We start from the raw sequence: 26,272 nt of genomic DNA on the forward strand, positions 1-26,272 counted from the left end.
TTAATTGTCTGAACTGATAATTTTAAGCAGACGGCCTGTGTCTCACTTGGGCTGGAGGGCCACCTGCCGGGCAGTTCTCCTAGTACGGAGACAGGCTTGTGTGACACTGCTGAACAGTCCAGCCCAGCTACGGTTGTTCCTGTTCTAGGCTGCCCAAATCACTGGTCCTGCAAGACGCCTATTTTAGGGAGGGCCAGAGGAAACACGTTACATTATGGATGATAACAGAATTCAGCACTTTCAACTGGAGCAAAACTAAGAATTGCAGAGTGATTTTTTTCTATTTCTGTTCAGTACATACATCAGAACGGCCTGCGGCAGAACTGTTTTAAATCACATGCCATTTCAGGCTTCAAGAAGGAGACAAACCTCATCCCTCCAAGAAAAAAGAAGTCTTTCTAGTCTAAAAAGCTGGATTACGGGAAGCTTTTTGAGTTCATCACTCACACTGCAATAAATTAGGGAACAGTACCGTAGGTATTCTGTCTGAAACTTTACTTTGTACTTTATGTATAGCAGTTTAGTTACAAGACCACTGCTGCAGACTTTTATCGTTAAGCTACAAACCCAGGCTTAGTTGTGATGATTTTGTCCCTCAAAGAAACCCAAGAGATTGCACTGTGCTTATTTTGTTTTTTTCTTTCTGGTCATAGGTGAGAAGTTGCGAGTCCTGGGTTACAACCAGAATGGTGAATGGAGTGAGGTACGTTCGAAGAATGGGCAGGGCTGGGTACCGAGCAACTACATCACACCAGTGAACAGCCTAGAAAAGCATTCATGGTACCATGGGCCAGTGTCACGCAGTGCAGCGGAGTATCTGTTGAGCAGTCTCATCAATGGCAGCTTCCTGGTTCGTGAAAGCGAGAGCAGCCCAGGGCAGCTATCCATCTCGCTCAGGTATGAAGGACGTGTTTACCACTACAGGATCAATACCACCTCAGATGGAAAGGTAAGGATCTCTGCACAATGCTGTGGGAGAGGAAATAAAGATAGTAATTAGGAGCTGGTACAGAATCTCAAGTTGCAGGCTGTTAAGGGAGGGGTGTGTATGAGAGAAAATGGATCTACTGGCTGGTTAATTAAAAAAAAAAAAAAAAGAGAGAACATGTATGCCAAGAGTTTGGTGGTAACTCACCAAACACCTCTTTGGAAGAAGTACAGACAGTACTTACCCTGGCTGAAAGCAGCTAGGGAGCAAAGCAGCTGTGGTTTGGTGTGGTGAGGTCTTTCCATTGGTTCACTTGGAACGCGCAGAGCTTGGTAAGTCACCATTTTTAACCTTGATGAAATTGCAATACATTGCATTGAGAGACGCAGAAACAGGCCTAGTGCTTGGCCACAAGAATTCCAGTTTCTAGTCCTGTGAAGTACAAGGCAGGAGGCAGTACTGCTCTCAAGAGATAGCTTATATGTAGCTGCCTTCTGCAGGTAAAAATATCCCACATTTGCCCAGCAAGATGAGAACAAATACTCTAAAATCTGGTTGTTTGTTGGGTGTTTTTTTAAAGATGTTAGAATGTTTTTACTGAACCTGTTTTCCAGTGTTAGTGAAAGCTTCCAGCTGCCTTCATTTAAGTAGATTCCTGGTTCTTTTCTAACAGGTATATGTGACAGCAGAAAGCCGTTTCAGCACTCTAGCAGAACTGGTGCACCATCACTCAACAGTAGCAGATGGACTTGTGACAACTCTGCATTACCCAGCACCCAAGTGCAATAAGCCCACTGTCTATGGAGTGTCCCCCATCCACGACAAGTGGGAGATGGAGCGGACTGATATCACCATGAAGCACAAACTTGGGGGAGGGCAGTATGGCGAGGTGTATGTCGGTGTCTGGAAGAAATACAATCTCACAGTTGCTGTGAAAACATTAAAGGTGAGTTTTCAGATTATTAGGCACTGTTCATTCAGTCACCATTTACAACAAGGGTAAGGAAATTGTAATGTTCTCAATTATACCACCTAATGATAGAAATGTCAGAAAGTGGAGTGTGCTATCTGAAAAAAAAAAAAAAAAAAAGTAGCTTTGCAGAACAAAATGAGCTTATGAAGCTTGTTTCTAAGCCACATGCACCGATGCAATTTCTAACTTTGGCCCAGCACACACCTGCATGTCCAAGTCAGATCTGTAGAAATGGTTACCAAGTCTGCTTCCCTTCCCTCAGAAGAGCTGTGGAATCTTTCAGAAGTCAAAGGTGTTGGAAATATCTTCTACAACCTCTCCTCTATTCCTGGAAAAATTCAGCTTCCTGAAAAATTTCAAACCTTTTTGTTTGTTTCAACGGCTACAATTCTGTGTCCTCTCTGAGTAAGGGAGCTTTCAAGCCTAATTTTAACACAAGGCAGGGAAACTAAGAAGCAGATAGTCCTGAGTGTCTTCCTCTCACCAGCCACAACTGCTTTGGTAGCCACAACAGCTACCAGACGAGAAAGCCTAGAACTCCCTGGGTGCTGCAGGTCTGTCACTTAGCCATGCTGCAGGCCAGTCAGGCAGCTTCTCAGGGCTGTTGTATTTTGCTTTGGTAAAAGCCAAACTGGCAGAATGGAGACAAGGTTACTATTATTTCTATTCAGCTAGGATATGTGGTGTTAAGCAGACCTTGGTCATGAATATAAATTTTCCCTTCTTTTGTCTCTGTTTATCTAGGAAGATACCATGGAGGTGGAAGAGTTCTTGAAAGAAGCTGCTGTGATGAAGGAGATCAAGCACCCAAATCTAGTGCAGTTGTTAGGTTAGTGAAATACCTTGCTCTTTCTGTCTTGAGTTTCCACCAAAATGAAATCTGTCTTGTTCAAAAGCAGTGGCAGATTTTCTGTATTTATTAAACTTTTTGAATCAGGTTGGTTATGGGGCTGTATTTCTGACAGCTTACTCCTTTATGTCATATTGGAGCTGAGAGACACTAATTTTAAATAAAACATCAAATATAGTCACTTACATCAGCAGACAGCTTTGCTGTTGAGGCATGACTATGCATTATATAAAAGTGTGCAATATCAGCCTCCTGTTAGTTTGTACCCTTGGCCTTAGACGTACTCCAGGGTTCAGTTACCAGGGTGACATTACTTTTCTGTGTTAAATCGGGTTTACAGAATTATTTTCTGTGACTTATTTTTCTGTTAGAACAGAAAAAAACTACAAGAAAATTCAAAGCGAAAGAAAAAAATTATATTGGAAGCACAACAAATACCATTCTTTATACTTCTCAGATCAGAGACATTTCTAGAAAAAGCTCCACTGAATAGAAAAATTAGTCTATAATTAAGCAGAACACAACCAGATCGCTGCTGCTATAAGGGACACTTGGTATCACCAAATAAGTACATGAGAATAAGGCAGCAGAGATGCAAGTCAGATCAAACAACACGTGACTGGAAGAAATCTGCAGGCTTTACAGGTTGGCTGTGCCCTGTTTGTCTCACTGGCAAACGCATGATATGCTGATCGCTATTAAATAGTCTGCATAGCAGTTAATTCTACGCGTACAAAGATTCTTAAGGAGACACCCTAAACCTTTACTAGTGTTTAATTGCCTCTGGACTTGCTGCTTTCAGGAGCAAAGCTGTCAAGCCAAGCCTAGGATAAAAGGAGAAATGTGAAGAATGTGAAGGCTTTTAAGAATGGCAACTATTCTGTACCCATTTAAAAAATGGGCACAGATGAAGTGTCTGCCCAGCCCAGTCTGGTTCCAGGTGTAGAGACTAAAAGATTTCTCATCAGAGAGATGCATTTTTGCTCTTTCTGATGCACAGCGTAGTTAACGTTTTACTGCTGTATGTGCGTAATGGTATGAGCAGGCATTCAGCAGTGCTGCAGTGGGAGTTCACAGAGATTTGACGTGAGTATCCCGTTGCCCTCCTCCTCCGCTAATACATGCTTTGTACATAATTGCAATGACTGTAGCGAGTAGTCATCTGAGGAATGTGTGAGACTGCTTCGTTAGGAGCAGGTCCCACCATGCTGATCACTTACCCTGCTAGCACACATCGGAGTGCTTCACATTGCTCTGTAGTGACATTTCACTCTGGAGATCTTGCCAGTTGACAGGTACCTGCTTCCAGTTGGCCACTCTTTAGCTTTACGAAGGAAGAGAGGGAAAGAAAAGTAAATCGTATGTTTCAAAATAGCTCCTGTTTCATTCTGTAACCGTCTAAAGAAAAGAACTGCTCCTTCACATTTATTGTATAGGAACAGTGGTGCTTTGATGGACGTGTTTCTCTCTGTCCAAAAAGTGGATGGACAGATAAATTGACAGAAGCACTGAGTTTTAAGTTGGGCTGCGTTGGTCTGAATCTTGTAGAGGGAAGTCTTCACTTCTCAGAGAAACACTCACCAGTAGAAAACTTGACAAATGGTTATTAAATCAGGAATAGTTGTAAGCTAGGGAAGAAATGGAAGCTTTGTTCACATGCTCCCTCCTCTCACTGCTAGGTGTATGTACCCTGGAGCCCCCCTTTTACATTGTGACAGAATACATGCCGTATGGGAACCTGCTAGATTATTTACGGGAATGCAACCGGGAGGAAGTGAGTGCTGTTGTGCTACTCTACATGGCTACTCAGATCTCCTCTGCCATGGAGTACCTGGAGAAGAAGAACTTCATTCACAGGTGGGCGAAGTCACATTGAGCTGGTACAGTTTCAGGTTGCAATGAACAGGGCACCAGCATGGTGGCCCAGGAATTCCTCCTTTTGGGGAGGTTTCTTCCAGAGTTAGGTTTCACTCTGGCTTATCCATTGGCTGTTTTGGTTTCAATACTGTCTTGCAGTACCTTCTCCCCATGACTTTTATAGAAGACTGACAATCCAATGCACAACTGTTCTGACAGCTGTGAAAGTTGGTGCTGTCCTGTTCTGAGGTATCCCCTATGTGCAGGACATTGTCAACCCCAAGTCCTATTTTAATCCAGTCAGATAAAGTCAGGCCATAATGCTGTTAACAGCATGTGATGAGCTGCTGATCTCATCCTGTTCTCAGGAAACATAAACTGTGCGTCGTAACAGCTGTCATTGCTGGAAATTTAATAGAGTTTAAAGAATGAACGCTAACCCTGATTCACCTTATTGCTCCTAAGAACAAGCAACTCAGTTGCTGACACTGTTCAGAGCAAAGCTCACATTGCCTTTACTGATGTATAAAGGGAGCGCTTCCCAGTTCAGAAGAGAGGGACAGGCTATGCAACCACAAGACTGTATTCAAAAGCCCTGCTCTTGCTCCAGTAATGGAGTGTGCTTTTTTCCTTTGTACAGAGACCTGGCAGCACGGAACTGCTTAGTTGGAGAAAATCACGTGGTGAAGGTGGCTGACTTTGGCTTAAGTCGACTCATGACTGGAGATACCTACACAGCTCATGCTGGAGCCAAGTTCCCAATCAAATGGACAGCTCCTGAGAGCCTGGCCTATAACACCTTTTCAATCAAATCAGATGTATGGGGTAAGAAAACTCCACTTCCATGTTCTTTTTTCTTTTTCATTTTGTTTTTCTTTGCCAGCCTAGACAGTAACTTGCTTTCTGGCCTGGGCAGAAACGTGGGGATGAGATGGCCACATGCCAGGCCACAACTTCATTAATCAATAGCATTTTTATCATGTAATGTCTTCACCTAGACCGGCCTGAAATATCTGCAAGAAAACGATGCTACCTCAAGCTGCAATAAAGGCCCCAATGTAATGAGCAACACAAAAGGAGGGCAGATTTATGACCGGGAATTTTGTTTTCCTCCTTTTGCAGCCTTTGGGGTGCTGTTATGGGAAATTGCTACCTATGGGATGTCACCATACCCAGGCATTGACCTCTCTCAGGTGTATGATCTGCTGGAAAAGGGCTATCGGATGGAACAACCGGAGGGGTGCCCTCCAAAGGTTTACGAGCTGATGAGGGCATGTGAGTATCTTCTTCCAGTTTGGGGGACAAAGCATGGGAGGGGTGGGAGAAATCTGTAGTTAACTCTGGAGTCTTTGCTTCTTACGGCCGTTCCATTTGCTAACGTGGAAAAGGCCCTGTCACCTGAGACGTACCTGGTTACTGACGCAAAATGATCTCTAGGGAACAAGAATTCACTCTCGTTGTAGCAAATTGTACTGGTGTTTTGTCAGTAGGGCTCTTTACTATGGAATCACCAAATTAGAAGGAAATTTAGTTCCCTGCAAATACAGCATCTGTGCAGGAGAACGTAGTTGATGAGATTGCACAAAACAAATCCTCCAAGCACGCCATGAAAAGCTCCCTCATGCTCCATAACAAATTGAAAATTTACTAATAAAAGGCCAAAAGATACAGTTTGCTAACAGAAGAGAGCAACAATGTTTAAGAGCACTGTGAATCTCCTTCAGTCCAGCAAGAGCAGGGAATACACCGGGCAAAATGCTGAAGATCCCAGGGAGCAAAGTAGGCCATGCTGTTTAAGTAAGGCAAGCAGCTCTGAGCAGAGACCCTGTCAGTGTGACCAGGGTGGGAAGAGAGTCCTTGGTGCTAACTCAGGCAGTCTGTGTGGCCCTCAAGGTTAAACCATGACAAGGTACAAGACAGACAAACCAGGGCTTAAGAGACCATTCAACCTGACTCCAGCAATGCCTGATCCCCAACATGTCAAAGAAAGTCAGGGCAAATTTCAGTTATGGAACAAAGAAGCTGGGTAATGATGAAGGATATTGCTTTAGAAAACTTTCAGGAAGCTGATAAAAGCCCAAAAGCAGGGAATTCATATGATACTAACGCAACCCAAAATGAGCAGAAGACCAGGCACTTTCCAGACGCTATGGTAATATCGGCAGATAGTGCTTCCAGCATACATTCCCCTAGTGCAGATGTCTAACTACAGAAATTACACTTTTTGTGATGATACCCTTCTAAACTTTCCAAGATCCAACTTAGATCAATGCACTCTCTTGTACCTTCCCCCACAGGGGTGCATACATTCTCCTTTTGGAAGGCTCTGCCTGAATTTCAGTATTAGGAGCACGTGAGCAGAATGTTGCCTGGAGCTTTGCGCACACAGTTATGTGTGACTGGGCTAGATGTGTTCAGTCCAGACTGAACCAGCCAGGGTAGCAAACGTGGAATTCTCCTTTGCCCAAAAAATTCAGAAGGAGGGATAGAGAGATCAGAAAAACCTGTGGAGTTGACAGAGAGCTGGGATTTTCAGAATTGATTCCTTCCTCTCAAGATCTGTTTGTTAGGATATGGCAGAGTGACTGACTGCTGCTATGAGTTGCTATCTGTGGATGAATCTAAAGCCTGTTTAATAGTAGGAGATCAGAGTCTGACTACAGTTGAGAAAGCTTAGGTATTTTCTGTCTCCTTGGACAAAATAAAAATTTATCTCCTGCCTGTTTCAGGCACTGCGACTTATCCTGCTTTCTCACATTGCAGGCTGGAAGTGGAACCCACCAGACCGACCTTCCTTTGCCGAGACCCACCAGGCTTTTGAAACCATGTTCCACGACTCAAGCATCTCAGAGGGTGAGACCCTGTTGCTTTCTGAAACAGTACTGGAGGTTATCCCCTGGCGTGCTGTGTCTTACGCACAGGCCCTTAAGTCTTGCCTGCTAGCAGTGGAGGTTGTGATGAAGCTTCATCTCTTACTTAATTTCTTAAACACAAGTGGGTAGATACGTTCTCTTACTTGCTGCACAAATACTGAATAACCTTTAGACATATATCAGCGCAGGGGACAGTACGGTTTCATTTGAGCACTAAGGTGCCAAAGACTTAATTGAAAAAATACGAACTCCTCTGTTAGAGGCAGACTGAAGAGTATGGAACAGTGAGTGATGCTGAGAGAAAGATATATGCATATCACAGTCCCTTGCTGACTGAAGCAATTAGGTCATGAAATATTATTCTACCAGCCTTCACTTTTACAAAGTGCCTTAATCTCTGGATTTTCTACTTAGCTACTTCTAGGAGTGAATCCTTGCAACTCAGCTCTCAAATATAATTGGCTAGGAGGTAAATACTGGTGAGAAGTGTGATACTAGACAGCAGACAAGCAGAAGTGTCTGCATCTTCTACATTTTAATATTAAATATGAAGCTGATCCATCCACTTCCCTACTACAGAAAAAACACACCAGGTCGAATTCTATCAGGGAGGATCTAGAATAGGCACGGCAAGTGGCCCACACAAATGCCACCCTGGGTGTGACCAGGAGGTTACAGGTTTTTTCCCATTTTTTTTCCCAATCACATACCTTGTGTTGATGTTGGGAAGGAAACGTGCGGTCTTCATCTCTGACAGGGATGTGCAGTGCTTTTCCGTAAGCAAAGCAGCTTACATCCAGATCCAGAGAGGACACAACTTTGAGGGGATCCCAGGAGCATCAACTGGAGGCACCTTAATTAAAAACAGAGGCAAATGCTTTCAGGGCTGGCTTTAGCTCTTGAGCAACCCTCAGCCCTGCAGAGAGCTAGATTCGTACTAGACCTCTTGTACAGATCCTACCACTGGTTTTTTTTTGCTGAATTATGAAGATGTAAATGAGTTTGAAAGCATTATGATAAACAACTGACCCTGAATACCTCTAGACTTGAGCAAAAACTAAATCTGTAAGTGTGTATTTCTCAGTTGTGTATCTCTTCTTGCCAGTCTGCGTTTGTAGTAAAGACCAAGATTTTCTTTTCTTCTGCTGGTCTGTGTTCTAACTATTCCCTTTTTGCTTGTTTTGTTTGGGTTTTTTTCCCTTACAGAGGTAGCAGAGGAGCTTGGAAGAACAGCCTCCTCCTCATCCATAGTACCTTACTTGCCCCGGTTACCCATGCTTCCCTCCAAGACTAGAATGCTGAAGAAACAGGCAGAGAACAAGGAGAACATTGAAGGAACACAAGATAGTGTGGAGCACTCAGCTTCCAGCTCAGCACCAGGTATGGGCACTGGGCCAGTGGCAGTGAGGCCATGTGTTCTGGGCTAGGATTGCTGCTGGTGTAAATTGCCAGAGGAACAGAAGACAGAAAAACGTGACATGAGAAGGGGCTTTGTGCTGCTACACCATTAGGGCTGTTGGCCTCCTCAGCAGCCCCACTATTCACTAGCAAATAGAAAACACTGTAGTTTTTTCAATGTTCTTTTAGTAAATCCAGTTGTATTTTCTTATTTTAAATTTAGTTCTGCTGCTTCTTTTAAATGACAGCTTCAAAATTAAAGTTGACAATGCAATGAGATTTTCTATTATGCTTGTGGTATTTGGGGAAAGAGGAAAAACTACAGGAAGGGAATAAGAAACTGGAAGAAAAGAGCAACTTCACTTTTTCCTGAACCCTCTCCTAAGTGGCCTCCTCAGTATAGACAACAGACAAATCACACATGCAGAAGCGGAAAAAAAGTTCTTAAAAAACTCACAATCACACCAGCCTCGCACAAGAATAAAAGTGCTAACTTCCTCTCTCAATTTATCTCTGCAAAACCTGTGCAGCTAAATACGCCAGGCCCACAAGGCCCACTGCAGGATAGGGAAGTGGGAATGGAAATTGATTTTGCAGATTCACACTTGTTTCTTCTGCCTAGGTTTTATCAGAAGCACACAGCTGACAAGCGGGTCTCCCGCGCTGCCTCGCAAGCAGAGGGACAAGTCACCCAGCAGCCTGTTGGAGGATGCCAAAGAGACCACTTTCACCAGGGACAGAAAAGGTGGCTTCTTCAGCTCCTTTATGAAGAAGAGGAACGCTCCCACACCTCCCAAGCGCAGCAGTTCCTTCCGGGAGATGGAGAATCAGCCCCATAAGAAATATGAGCTGACGGGTAACTTTTCATCTGTTGCTTCATTGCAACACGTGGACGGGTTCTCTTTTGCTCCCACACAGCAGGATGCAAGCCTGGCGCCACCCAAGTGCTATGGTGGGGGCTTTGTGCAGAGGACCTTCTACAATGATGACGGCACTGGTACCAGCAGTGGTGGGGGCGTAAGCACGGGTGGTGGGTGGTCGGGCATCACTGGTTTCTTTACACCACGTTTGATTAAAAAGACACTGGGTTTACGAGCAGGAAAACCCACTGGCAATGAAGAAGCTTCAAAGCCTTTTCCAAGGTCAAACTCTACATCTTCCATGTCCTCAGGGCTTCCAGAGCAGGATAGGATGGCAATGACCCTTCCCAGAAATTCCCAGAGGTCAAAAATCCAGCTGGAACGGACAGTGTCCACCTCCTCTCAGCCCGATGAAAGCACGGGGAGGGCCAATGACCTGCTTCCCAAAAGGTTTGAAGAAGGCCCTGCTTTGACCAGAGAGAGACCAAAAGCAAAACTCTTGCCGAGGGGTGCCACGGCACTCCCTTTCCGAACCCCCTCCGGATCAGAAGAAAAGGAGGGTCCAGGGCTAGCAGCAGCTCCTAAGGGCAAAGAAAAAAACAGCGGCCCACGGCAAGGGGCCCTTGAGGACGGTGAGAGACCGGGGTGGTCGTCTCCAGTAAAGGCTGCAGCAATACTTCCGACCACTCATAACCACAAAGTGCCAGTCCTCATCTCACCCACTCTAAAACACACTCCAGCAGATGTGCAGCTCATTGGCACAGACTCTCAGGGTAATAAATTTAAGCTCTTATCTGAGCATCAGGTCACTTCTTCCGGCGACAGGGACCGGCCCAGACGGGTAAAACCAAAGTGTGCTCCACCTCCACCACCAGTGATGAGGCTCCTACAGCAGCCAGCTGCCTGCTCCGATGCAGCAGAAGAGCTGAGCAACACGGCGGGAGCGCAGCACGGACTGGAATCAAGCGAAGGGAGTAAGAAGGCAGCAGCAGCAGCACCTGTTGGTGGAAAATCTGGGAGGCCTGTGATGCCTCCACCTCAAGTGCCTCTGTCATCGTCTTCCACCTCCCCAGTGAAAATGGCCAATGGCACAGCTGGTGCAAAAGTAGCACTAAGAAAGACCAAACAGGCAGCTGAGAAAATCTCCGCAGACAAAATCAGCAAGGAAGCACTGCTGGAGTGTGCAGATCTTCTCTCGAGTGCCATCGCCGAGCCAACACCAAACAGCCAGCTGGTGGACACAGGGCACCAGCTGTTGGATTACTGCTCAGGCTATGTGGACTGCATCCCGCATACACGCAACAAATTTGCCTTCCGGGAAGCCGTGAGCAAACTGGAACTCAGCCTGCAGGAACTGCAGGTGTCTTCAACAGCTGCTAGTGTCCCTGGGGCAAACCCCGTCCTTAATAACTTATTGTCATGTGTCCAAGAAATCAGCGATGTGGTGCAAAGGTAGCTACTGTCAATCTGGGTAAGAGAAATACACACGGGGAGGGGGGGACTTTTTTCTGTACTGATGCTTTCAAAAGGAAAGACTGATACTTGAGTATGTGAAGTACCTCAGATCACTGAGTTCTCCTCACGTTTACAGGTTCATCTCAAAAAAATGGGGATGGAGAGGGTAGATTAAAGCTGTAAGGGGCAGAACATCAAGTATTTGTCCCTACCTAGTCAGGCTGATCTGCTTGGTATGGCAGGGGAAGGAAGTTCCTCGTTCCTCCCCTGGAGAGGCAGGAGAATCGATGGCAGGTTCTCGCTCTGGGAAGGATGATTTGATGTGTGATAGCCGGAGTACTGGAGCAGCTGCAGGCTACTTGGCTGTACGGATCCTCCCCGTCTGCACTAACGCGTGCTTTGGTCTCCTGACAGGGCAGAGGACTGGCACGGGGGCTGCGCTGGGACCACCGGCCGAGCAGCCTGAGCTGGAGTAGCTTGGAAGCGGGAGGGTGCGTGCAGCTGGGGGAAGGTCTAATGCACTGACAGTATTCAGAGCTGCTGGAGGTGGATGCACTAGCCCAGACAGCTTACTTCCACAGCGCTGCTGCTGCTGCTGTAATGAGAACTGCAAAATTAGTTAATATATGAAACTATCCCTTTTTCCCTCCTGTCCACCTCATCTACCACATGTTCTCATCTTCGTTGTATTGGAAGCGTCAGGGATGCTGGGCAGACTTACCACTGGAATACCCCCTTCCCCACCACACAGCCTTCACTTAGCTGATACTGATTTCTAGTGGTCTAGCACGAGTGCTGCTTGATGGTCCTTTGTGGGTAGTTCGGGGCTCTTGCGCAACTCGCCAGTGTTGTTAGTGGGGTGGGTGGGTTGTTTTTTGGTTGTTTTTTTTTTAAGCTCTAGTTTTTAACTTGCTACCAGGTTGACTCCCCAGTTCAGTTTCATCACTTTAGTGGACCCACGATAGGTAAGGCAGAGCCTCTGCCACACCTGGCTGTTCCCCGCTTTCCTTTAGCAGTCACGGCACTGCAGGGCCAGCTGGAGAGCCAGAAAGCACAGCCTGGCCTGCCCACCACGCACCCTTGCTGCTGCGGGATTCCCTGGAGCGGTCCCTACTCTTGGCCTAACACTAACACTTCCCTCCGACAGCTTCCCGGGATTTGTTCAGGTGCTTGCGGGTGCTTTCAGCTTCCCTGCGTATGGAGGCGACTAGGTGTGTCAGCACACAGGGGAACCATAGCTATCTTTTTTTATTTATTCCTGTATTTTAAAGGCTATGCCGGAATCTCACGCAGCGGCATAGGGAACATGCACAGACTGCATGCTCCTCCGCCTGAGACAACAAATGTTACAGCTCTGCCTTGGGGAGCTCCCACTGGGTTACGGTCTTCTGATGCCTACCAACAATCCCAGAATGAAAGCAGTCACGTGGTTGAAATTGTTTTCCTTGGTCCTAGTGCTGTTTGTAGACTGCTGTGGCCTCAAAAAGCTGATCTTCTGTGTATACGCACAACTCCCTGAGATTTAAATGTACTGGCAAGCAGGAAGACCTCAGCCAACTGTTGGTTTGCAAGAGGAAAAAAACCAGGCCTGATACCTAGCTCCAAATACACGTTACCCTGCGTACTGCTGCTCACTTCACACTTTTGGTGATGATAGAAGATCTCGCTTGCTTTGCACCTTAAATCTTTTATTTTTGGCTAAAACGCTTTTTAAACTTGTTTTTAAAGTGTGACTGTGCTGCTTTTAGTTTGAGCATTTATAGTTGAGCTGGGGCACAGGTGTGAATTTGGAAGATGGGCACTTCCATTTCTGTCTAGAAGTGTTGCCCTATTGGTGCTGTCTCAATGAGCGTTCCCATTTTTTCCATGGAGCATAGCGAGACGGGGCCTGAAAAAGTCTTTATAAATGGGCTGGTGTCTGAGAATCCTCATTTTATTACTGGTCTGTGGTAAACAAAGTTGTGTCACGATGCATGAATGCACACCAGTGGAGCAGTATGTGAGATAAAATGGACCACGTGAGCTTTACTGTCAAAGCGAGTGAAATGGTGACGAAAAAAAGAAAAGCAACCCCTCCACCACAACTGGCAAGCATTCAAGTGAATTAATTATTTCTATGAGTCAGTTTTACTCTAGTGAGCTGGTACGTAAGTGGAGACAAATGAAAGTACAGCGTGGGTTACTCAGCTTACCCAACAAAGCTGGCTGTCCAGTTCTGCAATAGGATCTGCAGCTGGCCCAGGCTGTCCTGCAGCCTGCCCAGCCGGCCGGGGGAGGCTGTGCTGGGGCTCTTTCACGAGCACCAAACCGTTATCTTGTAGACTTTACTGAGGGCTTTTGTGGTTTACCTTATCTCTTTCAGTCATCTTTATCGAAGGTGTGCATCGCTGCACACCAAACTAACTGCCTTTGGAAAGGTGACCTGCGAAGGGAAGAAGGCTCGTGGTATTGCTTCACACGGCCTTTTGAACAATCAAAAGGATTTAAAAGCTATGGGAGCTTTCTTTGGGGCAGAAGGGTAGGTCTTGTTTGGCAGACAATCGTGAGGTTTCATCATTGTACTACTACTCAGCCTAGGACAGACGGACCGAAACTGAAGTGATTCTCAGGGGAAAGGTATTTTAACCAGAAAATTTTAAAGCTGTTAGTCCGGTTCTGATGAGTATTTTGAAAGAAGCCTTTTTTTTTTTTTTTTTCTTCCCTGAATGCCAGTCTTCCAGAAAAGCTCCAACAAAAGTGATGAAATAGCAAGCAATTCCTGGAATTCCTAACTACTAAAACTCCCCTTTTGGCCCTTTCTGAAGCAACTAACTGTGCCCCAAGGAAGGACTGGTTCCCCCCGACTGGTCACCCCCACTTTCCTTAAGGTGCCACCTGGTTTCTCCTCCCCCACGGCAGAGATGCCATAGCCATCATCTGCTTTCACAGTCACGGGGTGGCTGAGGTTGAAGGGACCTTTGGGGATGGCCAGGTCCAACCCCTCCTCTCAAGCAGGGCCATCCCCAGCTGCGGCAAGACAGATTTTGAATGGCTCCAAGGATGGAGACTCCACAACCTCTGTGCACAACACAGAAGCCAGTTCAGTTCTTATCCCTATGTGGTGGATAAACACAGAACAGTGGGATCTGGGAATGTGCCCACCATAAACCCTGTGGAGAGTGTTTCCTCTGCTCTTCCTTGTTGTCCCACATCAGGTACGTAGATGGTGGCAGAGGCAGTGCTGACTTGAGCCTATTTTTTTTTTCCCCTCAAGCAGGGGCTGCAGACTTGTTGCTGCTTCTGCTACCCAACAGCGTTCTTCCTAAACTGGAATTTTCCCCTGCCCCCTGGCAGGATAGCAAAAGGATTGTATGTGGGAGAGCTGGTTCTGCTGTACATCACCATTCAGTTGTTCTTCCTTCCGCAGCTATTCTAAAATTGTTACTGTTCCTTCTCCCTTTTGCTAGGTTTGGCTTTCTGTTCAGCCTTAAAGGTCTCTACCGTAGCAGTTTCTCTGCTTTCAGCCTTGCACAGTATGTTCAGAGGAACGTAAGGATGGTGAAGCCCCGTTGTTTGTCCCAGCAAAGAGCACTTCTCGCTCCGCTGTTTAGGGAAACAAGGCACAAACTCCTGTCGCGTTTCCTCACCACTGTCAGGTGGCCTTGGGGGGTAAGGATGCAATTGCAGCCGGGCTCTCTCACTTGCACTAGTAAGAGCTAGAATTTAACGTAGTCTTTGCAACAGGGGGTGGGGCATCACGTAGGGCCTGGTAATGCCAAGCACAAAGCATGCGCTCACACGAGTGAGTTGATGTGGGGCACTTTCTCTTCCTGCACTGTACACCCTTTTTAACCCCAGAGGTGGTGCACGTGGCTGGCTGACAGGCAGCACTTGGATTTAATCGTATTTTCATTAGTGTGGACGGGGGTGAAGCTGAATTAGGAGTCTGGGTCTTGGGACTGGATCAAATGTAGCCACTGGGAAAACGGAATTGAATGGGGCGGCGCTGCTGATGCAGAACACGATGGGAAAGGGGTGCAGGGGGGGCTGTCTGTTCCGGTCCTCCTCACAGGGGCATTTCTCCTGAGCACCGCTGGCCTTGTGGCAGTGAGACACGGCCAAACACACGCATGTTGACATTCCCATCAGCTGTGCTTTTGCAAGAGTTTTATGGCACACCACTCTGCAGGCAGCAGGAACTAAACCCCACAGCGTGGGGCGGCAGCTGCACCAGAACTGCTGCGCTAACAGAGCAGCCCCTCGCCCAGAGGCAGCAGGTGTGTGAGCAGGTAGGATGGGTTACACCACGGTGCAGTCAGAGAGGAGAGAAATCCAGACCCTGATGTCTGTACACTTACCTACGGCAGGCTTCCCCCGCAGCTGAGGCGCTCTGCCTTTTGCTCATGGGTGCTCTTGGGCATCAGCAGCCACGACAAGCACCAATGAATCCAGGAGATCGGTTTTGCAACCTAACAGGCTGCTCTCTTCTCTTGTAAAACGCCCAACCCAGCCCTGCCGCTGATCAATAGCTGGCAGGAGAGCCGGAGGGGAGCGACTACAGCATGCTCGGAGACCTCTCGCTCCAGTGAGTGGCACCATCCAGCACAGATGGGCACTGGGCTCGCGCTCCGGTTCCCTGCAGTGGGCAACAAAACGTTCAGCCTATTCCCTGGTGGTAGGAAATAAGAGGTTATGGGACACCTGATGTATTAGTAATACCTACACAATAAGAAATGTCTGTACCAAAGGAGGTCACTCTTCCAAATGTGTCTGTTGTGCATGGGAGGGAAAGCCCAATCGGCTCAGCACGCTGTTTGTGTCAGTAGTGAACTCATTGAGAGCAGGAATGGATTAAAATGAAACACGTTAATCACCAATCACTCTACCAGTGTTGTCAACTGTTTTTGTTTTTAATTGTTATTGTAATATATTTTGGTTGTTTTTCTAATTTAATTCTCTCACTATCGTCTGACTGTGAACTGCGAACAGTGTTAAACTTGATGTAAATAAGGCCCTTTGAAGGGCCTCTTTGCCTGTCGTTCCACAAAGTTTTGCCAATTTGCATTTTGTTTTAAATAAAGGTTGCAATATTTTATTGGCAAAAACCACTTTGAATATATCCTGCTTTTTTTTTTCTTGAAGGAATATTTCAAGCTGCTCATTACTAACCTGAAGTTGGTTATTTTGGGTAGAGAAGACAAGATTATTATAAGCTTGTTAAAAGAGAAATAATTTAATTCTGTTGGACCTCAAAGAAAAGCAGTATATTTATGCCTTAAATTAAACTTAATGTTGTCATGGTGGGGGGTCAGAGGAGAGCGGTTCTTGCTGCTGGGGTTGCGTAATCAAATGCTCACTTAATTCTGAAACATACACCTGTGACCCGACAGCGTGCACGGTCTCACATCATCCGTTTGACAGTTGCCCTCATTAGTGACACCACCTCTTTAATCAGTGACAGAGCGAGAACCGCTCAACACGCCAACTTCATACGAGCTGGTGAAACGGCCGACAGCGGCACCCTGCCACGCCAGGCAGCACCAGCCTCGCCTGGGCATAGATACTTCTCTAGTTAAAAAAAGTAAGTCTAAAAGTCATCTAAAGTAAGTCTAAGGTCATCCTGGCTTATAGACCCTTCAAAGCAAATAACCTTCAACCAAATAACTAACAACTGTCCGAACTGCCTGCCCAGGTCACACAGCACACCCCGCGCAGTGCCCTGCGGGGCCGCATCCTGACCCCACGGGCGCAGCGCCCGCCGAGGGGTGCAGTGCCCGCCGACATTTCCCAGGGGTGCAGCTCCCGCCGACCTGTTTCGGGCTGGAGCTTTAGGCCTGACGCTTGTGGTGAAGAGATTAACCATCAGCCCAGGCTGGCACGGGCCCCGGGGCCAGGCTGGAGACAAGGGGTCAGTCCGGGCTGACCGCAGCCGCCGGTGCCCGCAGGGAGCGGAGCTCAGAGCCGGCACGCCTGGGCAGTGTGCCCGGTCAGCGCTTTGCCAGGGGCTCTGCTGCACCGCCGAGAGGTACAAAGCCTAAAATAGACCCAAGGTCCACGGGTGGGAGCCCAGCCTGGCCTTGGTGTGCGCGGCCTCCCCTCGCCGCCCTGCACCGCCGTGTTGGAAGGGAGTTTTGACCCAGAGGTCACAGAGCCGTTCCCGTAAGACAGCAGGACCAAAACATCCTGCAGCAACACGCTTATCGCCTGGCAAGTACCCAGACAGCAAACAGCCCTGCAGTGGGGTAACGCTGACACCAGCCAAACAACCGCAGCGTGCAACACAGAGAGAGGGAAAAGGAAGAGAGAGGGGGGGAAGGGGAAAAAGAAGAGAGGGAGAGGGGAAAGGAAGGGGAGGGAAAAGGAAGGGGAAAAGGAGGGAAAAAAAGAGAAGGGAAAAGCAAAAGGTAAGAGGAAAAGAAGGGAAAGAGGGAAAAGGGGAGGGGAAGGAGAGAGAGAAAAGGGGAAAGGAGAGAGGGGGAAGGGGGAAGGAGAGAGACAAGGGGAAGAAAAGAGAAGGGAAAAGGAGAGAGAGAGAAAAGGGGAAAGGTGAAGGAAAAGAGAGAACCCCAAGTTTACCACATCCCCAAAAATCTGAATTCAACTGCAACCTGTTCCTTCAGCCACCATGCTCCTCAACTACCCTTTGGCCTTGAAAGGGGAATTAGTGTCTGCTTTTTTCATTTTGCAGTGAAGCAAACAGACTTTTCACCAAACTGCTTAGAAAAATAATTTTGGCAGAAGTTCAGCTCATCCCCGCAGCTGCTTCCATACAATGAAAGACTCCAGTGAGAAGGGACACTGAAGCGAGGGGCTACGGAGCTGACATCTCCCGAGGAGATCGTTCCATCATTTTCTCTACACAAGGGCCTCCCCGCACAAACCGTGACCCTGGCGTGCGCATCCCTGAGCAGCAGCAGGCACCTTGCGAAGGCGGGAGAGCAACAGAGAAAAACCCTCAACTCCAGCAAAACAGTTCTGTGCAATCATGTGAAGAGACAGAGAAAACCGGGGACAGGGATGAGGATGTGGCTTCTGCTGGACTGCCCCAGCAGGACCGGCCTGTCCAAGGGCCACCTTCATGACGTGCTAACGAACCAAGGATTTGGGCATCCCCACTCACACCAAACGAAGTGTCAGCACAACCGCTTCAGGCTGCTACCTGCTAAAAGAAGGGCCTTGAACACTGGGTGGGCTTCCCAGGCAGCCAAGTGCAGGCTGTCCTGTGTCCCAGGGGTGTGCCTCCTTCCCTGCAGACAGCCCTCGGAGTAACAAGGGGTTAAGTCTGTGTCCCTGTGCAAGCCATGGCTGGGTAACCCACTGGCTGGGTAACCCACTGGCTGGGTAACCCACTGCGTGGCACCACCTTCACCACTGGTGCAGTCCCACCTGGTGGTATTCAAGGAAGGAAGTAATTGATGCGCTGGGATATAGATTTGCAGCCCTGTGCGGAGAAAAGCTTCACCTCTTTGGGGACAAACACCATCATCCTGGCCACCTCATCCAGGGCTGCCTCGGTGTATGGAAGTCCACGGGCCAGGAAAGCATCCCGTGCGCAGAGCTTCACGTGGTGGTACTCCAGGGGCAGAAACGGCACGAAGAAATCAATGAGGTTCTCTTTGATGAGGTGGCTGTGGGCGTAACTGTTCTCTGTAGCAAAACACAAGACAAAAAACTTCAGAAGCTTCATCTGAGGGCTGTCATCGCTCTGCCAGGCCACGCTTGGCTCTTCCAGCCCTATGTGGTGGGAGAGAGAGACACCGCTTGTAAAGGGCTGGCCAGCACCTAGTCCGGACACAGAGCATCACTGCGGCTTGCCCATCTCAGGCCAAAAGAAGCCTCGATACTTCCCTGCGGTGTTCGGCTGCCGCCCACAGCCTGGCCATTTCCAGGGCTGAAGGGGCCACAGGGGACTTGCAGCCCCCTCCTCGTGTGCCGCAGTGCTACGCTCGTGGGGCTGTGCCAGTGGGGACGAAGGAAGGGGCTCACGCTGCAAATAACCCTGGGGTGGGGGCTTGGGACGAAGGCTCATCCCACAGTGCACACACTTGTGCAGCACAAGGTGGATGGGGCCGGTTAAGCAGCGCCCCGCAGGTTTGGGGGCAGCCTGGCCACCGCGTCCCGCCAGCGAGCCCAGCTCTTACCTGCAGGTTCCTGCAGCTCCAGCCGCAGCCGCTGCTCCAGGAACTCCACAGAGATCTCCTCCCGCGCCCGGCCCGCTCGCCAGAAGTCCAGGGCTACCTCGTTGATGGTGTTCCCACCGAGATTGCTGCGGACACAGAAGGGAAGGTACTCAACGTGCGCGCCCCCAGAGAGGGGCTGCCAGCAGCCCCCCCCCCCCATGACAGGCCTCAGCAGTTCTGCCAGCCAGGCAAGGTGTGCTGTGCAGGATCAGCACCTGAAACATCAGCCCATGGAGGAACCACCTTCCATCCCAAAGCCCCTTTCTACAGGCGCCTATACAGCCGTCTTCCACCCCGCCAGCTCAGCCTCCGGGGCAGCTGCTTTCTCCCCCCGGGGGGGATCAGGAGCCAGCAGAATCCTCCATCCCCGACAGCCCCCTGTCCTGGCTGGGATGCCATTGACCTCGCAGGTGACACTCGGCTCCACACCAAACTCTCAGCATGCCACCACTGCAAATCCAGGTTAGAGGGCAGAGCACATGGCAGGAGTCCCACCAGCAGCAAAGGTCCAGGGCAAGGATTCAAGTGGCAGCCCAGGACCTGGCAGAACATCCCCTGCCCGAGGGACAAAGCAGCAAAACTGACCATGGAGGCAACCGCCTCTTGGAGGAGCCAGACATCTTCCCCTCCCCTGCAGCCTGAGCCCCTCCTGTCACACACCTCTGGAGATAAATCCCATCACCTTGTTCCTCCCCATCCCTTTGGGGACCCAGAAATCACCTGAGGAATAGGAAGATGGATCTCCGGTAATCCACCTGGCCCTTGTGGTCATAGTGAGCCATGAAGGGCTTGATGGCGTCCAGGAGGCTGAAATGAAGTTTCTCTGCCTCGTCGAAGATGAAGAGGGGCTGCCTGCAGAGCTGCACAGTCTCACGTATCTGCTTCTCCAGCTGAGCCTGCAGAGTGGCGGGCAGGGGTCAGTCACGGCCGCCAGATCATCGCCCAGGGGCTGAGCCTGGGTGCTGGGGGCTAATCCTGCCGGCAGCTCAGCACCACACAGCCGCCTGCTTGTCACCTCCCACCCAGCAGGACAGGGCACAGAGCAGGAAGAGTTAAAACAAGTGAGTCAAATTAGAGATAGTAAGTGAAGGGGAAGAAGAAAGGGAGAAAAGAGAGCAAGTGACACAGAGGCAGCCACTCACACCGACCGCAAACAGACTGATGCCCAGCCACTCTCTGAGCCATGGCCCCCTACCCCAAAACACCCTCCCCTCAGTTTTATTGCTAAGGACGATGGTAAACGGTGTGAAATATCCCTTTGGTCAGCTGGGGTCACCCGTTTGGTGTCCCCCCTCCCAACTTCTCGTGCACCCCCAACCCACTGACCACAGGGGCAGAGGGAGAGAGGGAGAAAGCCTTGAGGCTGCGGGAGCACTGCTCAGCAGTAGCCGGAACATCGCTGGGTTATCAGTTATCAACGCTGCTTTACTCGCAGATCCTAAACACTGCCCCGGACAGGCTGCTGCGAAGAAAACGAATCCCACCCCAGCCAGACCCAGTGCTCTGGACCATCCCCAGGGGCACACCATGCTGCTGGCTCTCACCTTGTACGAGTCCATGTACGTGTGATGGGGGAAGTGGAAAAGCGAGATGAACGTCTTGACGCACATGCTCTTCAGCCCATCCCGGTACAGGTGACTGGCCACCATCCGCGCCACAAAATTCTTGCCTGTGCCGGACCAGCCATGGAAGGAGAGGACCAGCGCCTTCTCCGGCCGCGGGCTCTGCAGGAACCCTTGCACTGCCCGCACCACCACTTCTCTGGCCACGTGCTGCCCGTGGAGCTGCCCGGCGAGGTCTGCTTCCAGCCCTGGGGGGGAGAGAGCAAGAGCTCAGCCTTATTGCAAGCCCAGCTGGGGCTGAAGGTGGGGGAGGAGGTGTAGCAGGGCACTAAGCCCACACCGCTCTGCTGGCGGGGCTGCCTGCCCGCAGGGACTCAGTGGTGGCACAAAAGCCACCGGGTCAGTGAGACAGGCTGCCTGCACCCTGCCTGCAGCAGCTGCTGGCCGCAAAAAGACACGGATCTCCCACTGACTCCTTGTTCCCTTTGGGAAGCGGAGGAGGTATCTGGCAGCTGCAGAGGGCACTGAAGCCCAAAGGCCCTCATGAGCTGCTGGCAGAGGGAACGGACACCAGAAGTCTCAGGGCCAGCAAAACGCAGTGACACCCATGCAGGGCTCAGCCAGGCTCAGTGCGCCCTCCCGACTGGGGGCTGGATACTGGGCCAGTTTGGATCTCCCTGCGTATGCCTGGGAGCTATGGGATGAAGGCAGGGCTTGTGGCAAACCGGGGATCTGCTGTACTGGAAGGAACAAACTCAGCCTCAGAACTACAAATGAATAACAGGGAATAGGACTCGGCTCAGCCCCTCGCCCTCCCACCAGCTCAGCACCCTGCTCAGAGATGCCATTTGCTTACATCACTTGCTAAAGCACACGGGTTTTAAAAGAAAAAAAAAAAACAAAAAACAAAAAACAAAACAACACCACCACAAACAACAAAAGAGACAACAGGGAAAGGCAGCAAAGGCAAGCACTGCTCATCATCTCCCAAGCACAGCACAGCACAGCACCCACCTGTGACGTTGTTGACTATCCTGCAGTCTCCCGTCTTGCAGCACTCGCTGAAGCTGCAGTACCAGGCAGAGAGGATGGCCAGGTAATCCTGACCCACCAGAGGCAAGCTCCAGCCTAAACAAGGCAGCGCTCTGAGCAGAGATGTTCCAGCAAATACCTTTTTGCATTCCGGGTGGACGCTGAGCCGAGCCCGGTTCGGCGCTGCCCTCCCGCCAGGGGACCGGCCGCAGGGGCTCGGAGCTGCCGTGCGGGCAGCTCGGGATGCGGGGAGGGGGATAAGCCCCTGCGGGCAGCGCCGGCTCCAGAAGGCGAGCAGAGCCGCACCAGGTGCCCGCACGCTCCCGCCCCCCACCCCAGGTGTTTGTGGCAAGCCGGGGCACGGCGAGTGAGGGGGGAGACGGCCCGGGCAGTGCCCTGGGGAGGGGGCGGGGGGCACAGAGCCCGTGCCGGGGCACGCAGGGCGTTCGGAGCCGCCGCTGTCTCTGGCCAGAGGGAGAGAAAGGAGGAAGGTGCTTACCGGGGCTGGGGCCGGGCTCTCCCTCCTCCTCCTCGCAGCCCTCCTGCCACACCTTGCACGCCAGGTACTGCCAGTACCGCTCGGGGAGAGCCCCCACGGCTCCCAAGTGCCGCTTCACGGCTTCGTACCTCGCCGCGCCCCAGGCTCCCCCCGCCGCCGCGGGGCCCTGCTCCCCTGCCCGGGCGGCCCCCCGGCCCCCCCAGCCCCCCAGCAGCAGCAGCAGGCAGCAGGCCAGCCCCGGGTGCCGGCACATGGCTGCGGTGGGCGCTAACCCTGCCCAGCGCGCCGGGGGCCGCAGGCTCGGGCCGCCCCAGCCGTGAGCTCACTGCCCCAGCGGGGGCGTCACCGCCGCGCCGCGGCCTCCGCCGCCCGTCCCCGGCGCCACCGACGGGCACTCCGCCAGGCCCCGCTACGAGCCACGCCGCGAAACCCACCCCAGCTGCCAAGGGGGGGCAGCCGGCACCCCCCCGGCCTGGCCGGTGCGGAACTGCGCCCCCGTGCCGAGCCCAGCTCCTGCCGACCCTCGCTGGGAGCGGGCTGGAGGGACGCCCGAGGGAGCCCCCCGACTCCGCTGCCAGCCCGCTCCACGGCCCCGCACCACCGCAGCCCCCCTCTGCCCCCGCGCCGCCCCACAGCACCGGCAACAAACACCGGGGTGTCAGAAACGGTCCAGCAATTCGCGGCAATAGAGGGTTTCGAAGGTAAACGTTGGGACCCGGATCTAGGGGACCTGAGAACAAAGGAGTTTCCAAACGACGGTTAACTATTGCACGGGACGCGCTCTGCAATTTTTTTGCAGTTGCAAGGGACAAGTCTCTGACATCCAGCCAAGAGATTACCAAAGAGGGAAGAAAAGGAAACTGAAGGCCGACTGGAGGACAAAGCCTGGGAGGAAGACTGCGAGCCTTCAGCCCAAGAAACTAATTGTAATAACCCTGCCTTTCTTAGAAGTAGTGACGGATATGTATTAGCTACGGAACATAAAAAACCAGCTGCCCGGTGTAACACGTGTGTGTGTTACAGGAGCCCTGACTCCCCGCGCACCCAGCACTGTTTACTTGCCTTTTATTAACCCCATAAATATATAAAACTAAAAATTGACTCGGAATTTCTAACAGGGGGAAGGCAAATAACCTGGGTTTTAAGCAGCCCAGGGGCCCAGCTGAAGCTTTGCTGCCACATATGCAAGAGGTGGTGGCAGTTGTTGTTCAGCAGGGTCCTTTCCAAGGGGACGCAAAACCACAAGGGAGCAGGAGGCAGGGGATGAGGCAGAGCAGCAGCACAGGGAGCTGCCCTGCACTGCCTGCGCGCGTCTGCTGCCAGGCCAGTTTAGCAGTTGGATCAAAGCTCCAGGACGAAGGGGGTTGCTGCTGGCTCTGGGCCAGGCTTGCTGTGTGACACAGGTGTGTGGGGTTCCTCACCGACTCCCCAAAATGCTGCTGTTTCCTTTTACATCGGCACACCTTCACGTGCCACGCACCCAAACACCGGGGCTGGCAGGGTAGGCTCCACTCAAGCAGCCAGGGGAAAAAAAAAATAAATTCAGATCAGCACAGAACTACCACGGAATCGCGTACAAGAACCGAGGTATCCCCTGCAGAGCCTGGCTCCGATTCTGCAAACAGGCACATACACCAACTCAGCCCCGGGGGGAGATGACAAGTGGATAAGCCCCATCTAACTTGCACTTTACCTTAAGCCATACCTACTGGTGGCTTCCGACAGGAGACAAACACCTCTACAAGTTACTGAGCATCAGGACAAGTCCACCCATAACTTATCCTAACCGAGATGAGGACACAATGCTTTGGACATTGAAAAAAAAATTTCCAAGGTTATCCCACATGTTCAGAACAATAAAAATAAGAAGCATACTAAATGCAATTCATCCAGCCTGGCAACTCACCCGTCCAGGTGGGTGGGGAGCAGGATCCCACATGGCCAAGGCATGGAGCAGAGTGGATCTCCATCAACAGGTGGTTGTAAATATTATACATCAGCATTAAAGATACTGGTATTAACATGACTGCCTTCTCCAGCTTCAAAAATAATGAAGCTAAAACCTTAACACCAATTGCAATAACTTAAAACAGAACTAAAGCCAGCCCATGTTAAAAAAAAAAAAAAAAATCAATTAAAAATCGAACTCACTGTAGCCACAGCAAATAAAACTGCCATCAGCCTTTCTGAAAACTAGCTGAAGCACCTGAATTGAAGCATTTATATATATTTATAAAAAAATGCATAGCTGTAACATTCAAGCTCTACCCTCCTGGGGATAGGTGCTTTAGCTGAACAGAACTTACCAAAAGGGACAGACTTCATAAAAAATAGGTGTTTCTATGTGCCAAAGGAAAAAAGAAAATTTTAAAAGATAAAACGACTGACTGTCCAACACCACACCAGCTCCATGGTACTACGGTGTAACTCCTAGGGCGTCAGCTTTGCTCACGTGCATAAAAGCTAGAAGGGAAAATAAAACCAGTTGTTCAGTAACCTGCCAACTATGCCCTGCGGTTATCGAGGCACTGAAGTGCTGAGGGGGTGGGAATCACCCCCTTTGAAGAATTCAATTCCCTTCGTGGGACCTCAGGGGTGAAATTATCCCCATGGATTAGAAGGGATGCTGCAGGAGACTGGAAGAGATCCTAACGCACTACATGGAGGTGAACTCGCCTACACGCGGCTTGGGAAGGATGGGGCTAGGAAGCACAGCAGTCAGTGCCCTAGTACCGCTCGCTGGGGTTGTATCTCCCCCCCCCAGCCTCCAGTGTCGGGTTGGTTTTTTTTTTGCTTCCTCTGCTGAAGCAGCACTCACTGTGGTATCTGCTCCTCCAGCTGCCAGCCTGGCAGTAAGAGGCAGCTGCAGGGCCCGGACGATGCTAGGATGCACAGCTTTTCACCTCACGGCTGGTCGTTCCAAGGTAGTCCTGGTGAGCTGCAACCACCTGATTAAAAATCCATCATCTTGGGTCAAGTCAGGTTTTACAGTGAAAGCGTCATCTAAAAAGGAAGGAAAAACAGCACCACAAAAACGGCGTTATGCCTGGCTTACTCAGCACCCTAACACAACGTATTACAAGCAAACAGGCAGAGGGAACCTCGTAATCCACAATTTTATACTCCAGGGTGTATCTGCTGGACAGTCCAGAGATGCCATGCATCCATCCTTTTGTGTTTTTTCCAGTTTCCACATAGCAATGCCTTCTGCACATCCACAGATGAACTCTGACAGAAGGCAGGAGGAGGAGGAGAGTCTCCTTCCAGAGCTCAGTACAACACAGCTACAGATTAGATCACTAAATAAAACGAAGATTGGGAATAAAGGATGTAGGGGCAGTCCTTTCCCCGCAACAAAGTCGTATCCCCAGTCTCCTAAAAGTATCAAGACTCCACAAAGAAAAAGCAACAGAGCACCAGTCCCAGACTTGGAATATAGGAACTAAGATCTTATTTTAATTTCTAATTTTTAGAATCAATAAAAATTTGTAAGGAAAGATTTGAGAGAAATTCAGGGAAAAGGGCTAATTCTCAAAACCCTTCGGATCTCCACTGGCTCCAAGTTGTTCATAATCAGAAACACTCTTAACATCTTCCAGTTATCCGAATTCTCCCCCTGCTACTAAGACCAGCAGTAACACAAGGGGCTTCTAAAAACAGCTCTCCAACTAGCAGTCTCAACCTTTCAAAGCTTAAAAGCATCTGTAGTTTCTGCAAGTTGCTGAACTGCTTCTACACAAGAGAATCCTGTCCTGCCCCCTGAGCAAACTGGCACCTCTGAAGCAGAGATGGAGAACATGAAAAATCATCACCACACAACGCTAAG

The 26,272-nt window shown here is 50.1% G+C and overlaps 2 protein-coding genes and 1 long non-coding RNA gene across 5 annotated transcripts in view; 1 reads left to right on the top strand and 2 right to left on the bottom strand.

The window, feature by feature from the left end:
• ABL2 (ABL proto-oncogene 2, non-receptor tyrosine kinase) overlaps window positions 1-13,660 on the top strand; it is a 47,303-nt gene extending 33,643 nt beyond the window's left edge. For 2 of the 3 annotated variants that reach the window (XM_080406585.1, XM_080406586.1), the window contains exons 3-11: window positions 654-949; window positions 1,602-1,874; window positions 2,646-2,730; window positions 4,431-4,608; window positions 5,249-5,433; window positions 5,731-5,883; window positions 7,372-7,461; window positions 8,688-8,861; window positions 9,502-13,660. In XM_080406585.1, the coding sequence (XP_080262711.1) occupies window positions 654-949; window positions 1,602-1,874; window positions 2,646-2,730; window positions 4,431-4,608; window positions 5,249-5,433; window positions 5,731-5,883; window positions 7,372-7,461; window positions 8,688-8,861; window positions 9,502-11,195 (3,128 nt within the window). In that variant the 3' untranslated portion in view covers window positions 11,196-13,660. The remainder of the gene's footprint in view (window positions 1-653; window positions 950-1,601; window positions 1,875-2,645; window positions 2,731-4,430; window positions 4,609-5,248; window positions 5,434-5,730; window positions 5,884-7,371; window positions 7,462-8,687; window positions 8,862-9,501) is intronic. The other variant, XM_080406587.1, reaches the window with a different exon arrangement.
• Window positions 946-8,669, bottom strand: LOC308071327. The gene is made up of 3 exons (XR_013931085.1): window positions 8,192-8,669; window positions 3,972-4,075; window positions 946-1,279 (listed from the first exon to the last, which is right to left on the bottom strand). It is a non-coding gene; the product is annotated as an uncharacterized lncRNA (long non-coding RNA).
• A 2,727-nt stretch (window positions 13,661-16,387) lies between the features above and the next one.
• TOR3A (torsin family 3 member A) lies at window positions 16,388-22,754 on the bottom strand. The gene is made up of 6 exons (XM_080406604.1): window positions 22,447-22,754; window positions 21,930-22,043; window positions 20,898-21,163; window positions 20,074-20,249; window positions 19,315-19,439; window positions 16,388-18,820 (listed from the first exon to the last, which is right to left on the bottom strand). The coding sequence occupies exons 1-6, from the start codon at window positions 22,697-22,699 to the stop codon at window positions 18,570-18,572; spliced, it is 1,185 nt and encodes a 394-aa protein (XP_080262730.1). The 5' UTR covers window positions 22,700-22,754; the 3' UTR covers window positions 16,388-18,569.
• Between the last annotated feature and the right edge of the window lie 3,518 nt (window positions 22,755-26,272).

This window comes from Falco punctatus, assembly GCF_963210335.1.
Source record: "Falco punctatus genome assembly, chromosome: 11".
Lineage (NCBI taxonomy): Eukaryota > Metazoa > Chordata > Aves > Falconiformes > Falconidae > Falco > Falco punctatus.

Coding starts and splice junctions, on each gene's coding strand:
- TOR3A (XM_080406604.1), bottom strand. CDS start 22,699: ATGTGCCGGCACCCGGGGCTGGCCTGCTGCCTGCTGCTGCTGCTGGGG. Junction 20,250..20,897: donor CGTACATGGACTCGTACAAG/GTGAGAGCCAGC, acceptor GCCACTCTGCAG/GCTCAGCTGGAGAAGCAGAT. Junction 19,440..20,073: donor TCCATCTTCCTATTCCTCAG/GTGATTTCTGGG, acceptor CTGTGTCCGCAG/CAATCTCGGTGGGAACACCA.